Here is an 8,779-nt window from a genome sequence, read left to right on the forward strand (position 1 = left end):
ACATATTAATATATTCTTGTGATCTAAGATAAGGAAAGTAGTTTATATAAAATTAAAAGTAATCGATCGGTACATACCAATAATAAGGTATATTTATTTGATGATATTCCAACTTCTAACTTTCATCATTTACTAATCACCTTTTTAAAATTAAAATATTAATAACTAGTTTTCACCACTTATTTCATAGATTTTTGAAGATTACTTATTTCATAGATGGTCTTGGTATTCACCTTCAAAATCTTGAATCCATCCGTTATGGCTTTATGTTTAGCCTTTCAAAAAAACTTTGTTTATTTTTTCAGATGAACCTTTAAAAAAACATCATTTTAAAAAATTGTCATTTTTGTTTCAGTAACCTTTTTTTTTTTAAAAAAACATCATTTTAAAAAATTGTCCTTTTTGTTTCAGTTTTTGAATATAAAAAGTTTCTTTATGAAATGAGATTTTTAAAGAAACATCTATATTTTATAATAGTTAATATTAAGCATTTTATTTTTATTTTCTGCTTTATCTAATTTAGTTTAAATCAGTATTTTTAAAATACTTTTTCTTTTACAAAACACTTTTTAAGAACTTTTTTTAAATTATAGTTTTTTAGTATTATTAAATAATTCTTTAAAAGAAAAGTGATTAGGAGTCAGAGTACATATATACGTCTAGTGGTCGATGAATCGACGCAGTGGGCACTATTGTAATACCTTAGACAAATCACAAATCAGTGACCTCCTAAGAAGTCTCCATCAGGGCAATCAAAAACAAATCCGCGAGTTCTTAGATGAAAAACACATCAGAGATAAAGCGACAATATTGATGGTATGAGATGCTGGATGTTGCATAAATAGTTGCCTATCTTTTGAAACCACGGTCACACAACATCAATTTACATTTTTTTGTAGTTATCAGAAATATTCCCTCATTCCAACCGGGGACACTACGATCATTGAATGTTATAAACTAAAATAGTATGTTTGGTCACACTCCATCTATAATACGTCTCTAGCTTTTTCACTAGCATCTTAATCTTGTATAGGTTTGGGGAGATTTATCAGGGGACACAATAAGAGGAAGATAACCACTTTAAAGGCTTGATTCACCATAGTTTGAAATTGTATTACATTATTGAGCTTGATGAATCTTTGCCTCTTTGTTTCGTCACTTTAAAGGCTGGATTCATAATAGTTTGTACTAAATTATTGAGCTTGATGAACATTGCCATTGCCTCTCTTTCTTCGTTTTGTATTAGATAATATGCATAGTGACTAGTGATATTGTTGTTTACTTAAACTAGATTATCCATGTCGAGAATAATTAACAATAGATCTATATAATGTTTGTGTTTATGTAATGATTTGGATCATGTTTCTTCATGTATGGCATTTATTTGCTTTATGTTTAGATGATGTTTGATATATAATTGATAATGAACATGATGATAATTGATTGATGATCATTAAGATTTTAGTTTTTAGTTTTTAGTAAAATGAGTGTGCTGAAATTATTGATACTAATAGGTTGTTCTTTTATAAATATATTGTTAAGTGACAAAAAGTCAAAAAGTAGAGCTTTCCAGGTAGAGGTGTACAAATCGTTTTTTTTTTTTGGAAAACCGATCCGGTTTTTAATCGAACCGATTTTTTTCTTCCAAAACAAAAGCCGGTATTTTTAATAACCGGTTTCGGTTACTAACCGGTTTTTCAAGTCCAAATCAGTAACCGGTGTAACCGGCTAGGATCGATTTTAACCGGGTTTTTAAAACCGGTTTCAGTTACTTTTCAGATCAAGAATAGTAACCGGTCACAAACCACCGGTTCGGTTCGGTTCTAAAACAGGTTTTAAAAAACCAGTTAAAAAAAATGGTTTCGGTTCTTTTTTCCGGTTACAATTCTAAAACCGGTTTTTTTTTTGTACACCTCTATTCCCAGGTTAATAAAACAAAACTAATTTTTTTGGTGGTGAAAATGAAAAAATTCAAAAAGTATATCTAGCTAACAAGATGTATTTTAATATATACTAGGTTGTTCTCACCGTGCGTTACGGCAGGGAACCAACCTTTTTTTGAAAGCAAAAATAATCATAGTAATTAAAAGTATAGTTATTGATAACGATTTATGTTTCGGCTACAAACTTCCAGTACAATAACATAAATTAATATTATCTGCAACTATATATAAAAAGATGAAACATGTAAGAAAATCATGAAGTCACAGCGAAAATTTGTTAAAAATTTAAAGCGGTAACTTTTTTAAAATTCCGGGGTTAGTATACTACGTGTTTAAAAGAGTAAAAATAACTTTATTAAAGTTCATATGACGTGTGATAAATTTATTAAACTCATGGGATAAGAATGTAAAGTGGCTTAAAAAACTTAACAAAATTTGAAAGGGTCAAAGTGTAAGAACCAAAACCTTTGTGGTCAAAACATAAAAAAAATATAATGTCTTGTAGGATGTTTACAAATGCCATAAAAATTGAGTAAATTACATAAATGTCATAAAAAAGTTAAATATACGAGAGTAGATGACATTATTGTAATTAAAAGCAAAATTGAGACCAAAGCAAACATGTTAGTTTAGTGGTAAAACAAGTGAAAGAAAAAAAAATTTAAGAAATAAAGTCGTTAAACTTTAGAATATAAAATTTTTCTGATCATTTAAAAAAAATTTAAAACATTACTATAAACAAAACATGATACTAAAGTGAAAACCATTAATAAAATATGTGCGCAAGATAATGTTTAAGATTTAGTAGTATTAGAAGATTTTTCATGTTTAGCTTTCTATTTCAAATTATTTATAATTATATAATTCATGTTTTGTAAATCGTTAATTTTTATGTATGTATTTAATTAAAATTACCAATAATTATCATATATTGGCCTCTTATATTGTGTAAATTTATTTTTATAATTATCCTATTTTTCTTTAAATTTCAAAAAAAAAAAAAAGAAATTAACATTTTACTTATATGGGTGGTTTTAAAAAATTTTATATGGTATTTATCATCTTTTACTTACGTGATATATATATGTTATTTTACCCGTGTAATATACGGGGCTATAAACTAGTAAAATATATATAGTGTTAAAGAACCGATTAACTTCCATACCTTGATTCATTAAAAAGATAAACTGATCATATAGTAATTTCCAAAGAGACAAACACCCTTAGACATACATGTCTTAATATTAGTTAGATGACATGTTAAAAATTCATACAAAAACACTCTATTTTAAAGATAAACATATCCTTAAATAGATTCTAACTAAAATTTTGTGTTTCTAACAATGGCCCCAGCATCAGTACCAACTATATCTCCTTTGTTTTGTTTTTGAACAATATTAGTTTTTAAAGGAAACCCTTAGTTAACAACCCCCCTTTTCGATCTACTCTTCTCACACAGTTACTTTTTGCCTTTTTAGTGGTTTGTGAGAGAAAATAAAGAGTTATTCATGATGAAGATTGATAGTTAACTCTTAATAAGTGGCGGAGCTTAACAAAAAATTTTCTGGAGACGAAAAGTTATAAGAACCAATTTATATATTTTATAAATATTTAGACAAAATAATTGGGTGAACAATCCTATTTAACTTTAAAATTTTCGAACGAAAAATAGGAAATTTTACATTTTTAACCGAAACATTAGGGGAAGGGTGCACCCCACCGCACACTAAGCTACGCCCCTTGTCTTCATACTAGTGTTTTACAACAACGAAAAGAGAAAATAGGTAACAACTTAACATCAACTTTAAATATTGTTAGCAACATATAAATCTTTAAATTATCTGGACCCACCCTTATATTTATTATTCCAATTGTCACTATCTCATATACAAAGAAGACAAGTAAGAATATTTAGTATTATTATAAGATCTCTTGTCCATACTTTCTTATTATTCAACAGTCATGGCATATATTTCTACAACATTAGTATTCCAAACCGCTTGCAAGACAATAAAATCATGCAGAATAATGTGTTGTACGACATCCATGTTATATGTTTGATATCATATTATAAGGACACTGATTAGTAATATTACTAATCAAACAATTTAATGGTGTAAAACTATGTGTTTATACAACATTTTTAATCTGAACCTGAACGACGACTGTATCACATTTTAAATAAAAATCCATGTAAAGCGTTATGTCACACTAATATCATGTCGGTATTGTAGTCCAATATGGTGTACGACATCAATGTCATTGTTTCATACATTCTTTAACCGGAATAAAAAAAATGTATGCCATGTATGTGACAGGTTTTTTAAACCCTTTTACCAACTTTATTATTAAACTCTATTTATGTTTTCATTTTTTCGTTGTGTATTCTTATTAACCTCTACTTAGTTGTGTATTTTTTTTTTAATTTCAAACGAGTTCATCAAAACTTAAATTAAATGATTGTTTTAGAATTTGATAAACTAACCAGAATAATCTCAACTTAAATATTGTTTAATGATGATAATATTTGTAACAAAATATTATTAAAAAAAAAAATCCAATGTGCATCGAACATGGTATCAAATTTGTATCTTGACCTTATCAATTAAAGCACATGGGTTGTTTCCTATAATCAGGAAGTTTAACGTGAGGCATGTAGCATGTTCTTAAATTGTGTATAAATCATAGATGTCCGATGGTTGGTTTGAACAACATTCCTTTGATTTTATTCTAAGAACATAATTTATGCTTTTTATTAGACCATATGAGACATTTTAGTTGGTGGCTTGTTGATTTTCATCCTCTTAACATTTGGGACATAATGATTGTTGGGGGATTCTGGTCCATTGTTCCTCCATTTACGAGTGATTGTAAAATGATGTTGAGAAGTTGAAACATGTTATAATAAGTAATAAATTATGACAGAATTGTGGGTTTCTCAATTAGTTCGTTATATCGATTATAGTTCGTTTATTCGTTTATTAGATCTGTTAAATAGGCTATAGTAATAATAAAAACAATGAATAAGAATTTAAATTTAAAGAAGATGAAAATGCTCGTAAAAAGGTAAAAGAAAATTATATTACGACCATCCGGTTAAATTTTTCTAGTTTTGCCACTTGATATAACAGTTGGTTTCAAAAACCAAAAAGCATAGAGAGTAACTGTAAAGATAGTGTATTTCTATTATGCATTTCTTATAACAATTGACGTATTTTTATTATATATCTGGTAATTAATTTGGCTTTAGTTTGTATTATGTGATCAAGTCCAACCTGACCCGACTGGGATCCCAAAAAAATGGATATTTAGCGATAGAAAACCGTCCCTGAATCATTTCCGGACCCCATGAAAAAGTTTCAAAATCCGGCGTTGGCAGAAAGTACAATTTTATTAAAATCTTTTAGAAAGGAGGTCTCGGATTCAATTCCAAGCAAAGAGTAATTTAGGATTTATTTGATCTGATTTAGGATGTAAGCATTGTCATTCAAAAAAAATTAACATTAAATATATATCCCAAACTTTATGTAGCCTATAATTTAATTCACACAAATTTTGAAATAAAGATTCTTAATGAACATTAAAAAAAACCTTATACCACACAATAATACATATTTTGGGATGATAATCAATTTGTCCATTTGTAGTAAAGAGGGAAATAAAATTCTTGCATCATTATGAACGTAATTATGTAAAAGTAACCTAGAAGAAGCTAGGGGCCCGCCCATCCACATTAATCGACGGCTAAAAGACGTGACCAAAGTGGCAAACTCCCTATAAAGAAGTCATATATAACCTCCCACTATCAGCCCCCAAAGCCTCATCACTTACACCACAAGTCTTGTTCTAGTGTTCTCACTGAGACATTTCCACAAACACCTTCACGACAACCCCATCAAGATTCAAAACCTCTTGCAATTAATCAAACCACCATGGCTAGATCTCAACAGCGATACAGAGGAGTTCGTCAAAGACATTGGGGATCTTGGGTCTCCGAAATTCGCCACCCTCTCCTGTAAACTTCTAATCTTTGCTGTCATTTGTTTCAAACACACCAACTGTTCGTTAAAATGCCACAAAGAACAAAATTTAAAAAAAAACTTGGTTTCTGGCATAATTCTGACCTCAAGTTTTCTGGGTTTCTAGCATTGTTGTTAATAGTTTCGTTTTCTGATGGTTTATTATTAGTTAACTTAATTTTGTTTGAACTAACAGGAAAACAAGAATATGGTTAGGCACATTTGAGACAGCAGAGGATGCAGCACGAGCGTACGACGAAGCGGCTAGGCTTATGTGCGGTACGAGAGCGCGAACTAACTTCTGTTACGATGCCGAACAGGGGTCACAGTCGTCCTCTTCAAAGTTACTGTCTGCAGCTTTGAGAGCTAAATTACATAAATGCCATATGACATCTCTTGGATTAACGAACAAAACAGTCGCGGCTAACAAAGAAGTTAAACAAACTCAACGTCAGTCACCTTGTTCTTCTGAGACAGGGGATTTCACGGTGCATAGTGGCAATTGTGGAAATATGGTGAAATGGGAGGATAAAATAGATAATATACAACATTACAAGTCTATTGAAGATGAGCATATAGAACAGATGATAGAGGAGCTGCTACATTATGGGACAATTGAGTTTTGTTCTGTTTTACAAAACTAGACCCGAAATGTCGAAATGTCATACGAGGAGTGAAACTTTTGTCGCCCAATGGTGATGCACACTAGCTTGGTAAATATGATCAACATCCGAGAACAAGATCTTTCGGATAATACTGAAAATGTCACAACCACAGGACAAATCGAATAGAACTATGACGGATGGAGCATCATGTTATTGTCGTTATGGTTATTTACTTCGTTTCACTTTGTACCAAAGATTAATAGTTGAGTACTCGAGTATAGTTGGATATTATATCGTAGGATGCCATATTATGTGATCGTCTTTCCGTGAATTGTAATATGTTCTATCGGGCTATTTATCATCGAAAAGAAAAGCGATTGTTATGTATAGAGGCTCGTACGGTTAAAAAGTACAATAATACCTCTTAGAGGTACATATATACCATTCGTTGGTCATGAATGATATGGTAGTACGTCAAGAACGTATGGTTGTGTCATTCGTCTAAAGTTAGAGATACGACAATTTGTATTGAGGTACGATTATGACATCTTTCACGACTTATAACTTTATTTTTGCTACATATGCCTATTAATCATGCGATTGATGTCCATACAACATGTTAATACGTATGATATCTAGCCAATATGAAGGAGGCAATCCAATAAAGGATTCGAGAATTAGTTAATGCTATAGCCAATATGAAGAGTCCATAAATCAGTCTGATGTGGCAAGCCTAGTAATTAGTTAATGCTATAGTCAAAGAAAATCTCCAATGCACAACTATATATGTTTTGTCGTTTAACTTGACTAGTTTAATTAGTCATGAATACCTACTAAGCAATGTTTTAAAAACCGGTAAATACCGGCCGTGATGAAACAATGGTTAACCGGGTAGGGTTAACACACTGGTCTCGTCAAGAAGGGTTAATCCCTTCCTCTCGGAGATCGCTGGCTGGGTCACCGGTGGATGATCTCCTGCACAAGGAAACAAGCCGTGACTCGTAACAAGGAGGATGGGGTGGGGGGTGCTCCTTGTTACCACTCTCCGGCGTGAGAATCAGTAGTTTGCTTGGGAAGCAAAGTAAGATCGTAATAGTAGTGAGAGAGTTGTCAAGAGATACCTCAAACCTGGTTTGGGGTCGGTATTTATAGCCGAGGAGTGAAGGAGGAGATTGATGGATGGGCTGACGACGAGCTGCACCGTTGCAGGTGTGTCAGTCTCGCCGGCCGTGGGGGTTACGCCACGTCAGCCCATTGCTTTAATAGCTCTGACAGGGGACTGTCGCCGGCGCCACTTGCCTCGTGGTGTCAGCCACTTGCATGGCGTGTCAGTCCACTTGTTGGATATGCAGGGTGCGGTACGAGCCGCATCGCTGCATGCGGTAACGCCTGAAGTTACCGTGTCTCCTTCTTGTGATCAAGAAATACGCGAGATGCGGTGTTGGCCGCATCATCGTATGTGGAGACTATTTGCTCGCTTCCCTTGTCGTGACGAAAATGGTCATATGATGCGGTGCCAGCCGCATCGATATGTTCATCTTCTTTTGTACTTAGGTCAAGCTATTCATCTTCGGACCGAATGGGTTCGAAGTATGTGACCGCATGGGTGCGGTCTGCTTACTGGTAGGGGTTTGTTTGATGCGGGTAATGGTCGTTTTGGGACCATACCCCTTCAAGTCCCCCCAGTCTAGTGTTGCTGCCTTGTGCAAGTTGCACGTGGGAGGAGCACTGGACTTATGGTGTAGGAAGGTAGTTTGGCAGTCTGGAGAAAATTCTAGGCCAGATCAAACTGGTGATCTGGTAAAAAATCCGGCTATGCCTCTTCCGTACCGGTGAAGGAGTTTCGCTTGATGCGAAATTCTCAGCCGTTGCACGTCATCAGGTGGGTTGCCACCTGTTGTTGTGTTGAAAGCCTGTTAGGGACCTTCATAGTAATGCTGCACAAACTTCGAACCAACCTCTAGGATGGTGGTTCGTAGGTCTGCACATGTTTCGAACCTCTTGGAGGTGGTTTCTTCTTCAAACCATCTGCCAGAATGGTGCATGAAGAAGAAAAGAAAAGCTTTTAAACCAACCGTTGCGGTCGGGTTTAAAAGTTTTTGATGTTGTGTTAGAACTTTGCTCGAGCTCTATGTTCAGCATCTGGTGATGAGATGACCCTCCCTTTTTTGTGGGGTGTTCGTGTTCATCCTGATAGCTCTCAAGTAACCGT

General features: G+C 33.4%; 1 protein-coding gene across 1 annotated transcript; it reads left to right on the forward strand.

Annotated features, from left to right (window-relative positions):
• Positions 1–5,643: 5,643 nt before the first annotated feature.
• Positions 5,644–6,979, forward strand: LOC110880048 (ethylene-responsive transcription factor ERF003). The gene is made up of 2 exons (XM_022128606.2): positions 5,644–5,958; positions 6,159–6,979. Exons 1-2 carry the CDS (start codon positions 5,876–5,878, stop codon positions 6,604–6,606), a joined length of 531 nt encoding a protein of 176 aa, XP_021984298.1. The 5' UTR covers positions 5,644–5,875; the 3' UTR covers positions 6,607–6,979.
• The last annotated feature ends 1,800 nt before the right edge of the window (positions 6,980–8,779 follow it).

The sequence above is a fragment of the Helianthus annuus genome, chromosome 9 (genome assembly GCF_002127325.2).
Source record: "Helianthus annuus cultivar XRQ/B chromosome 9, HanXRQr2.0-SUNRISE, whole genome shotgun sequence".
NCBI lineage: Eukaryota > Viridiplantae > Streptophyta > Magnoliopsida > Asterales > Asteraceae > Helianthus > Helianthus annuus.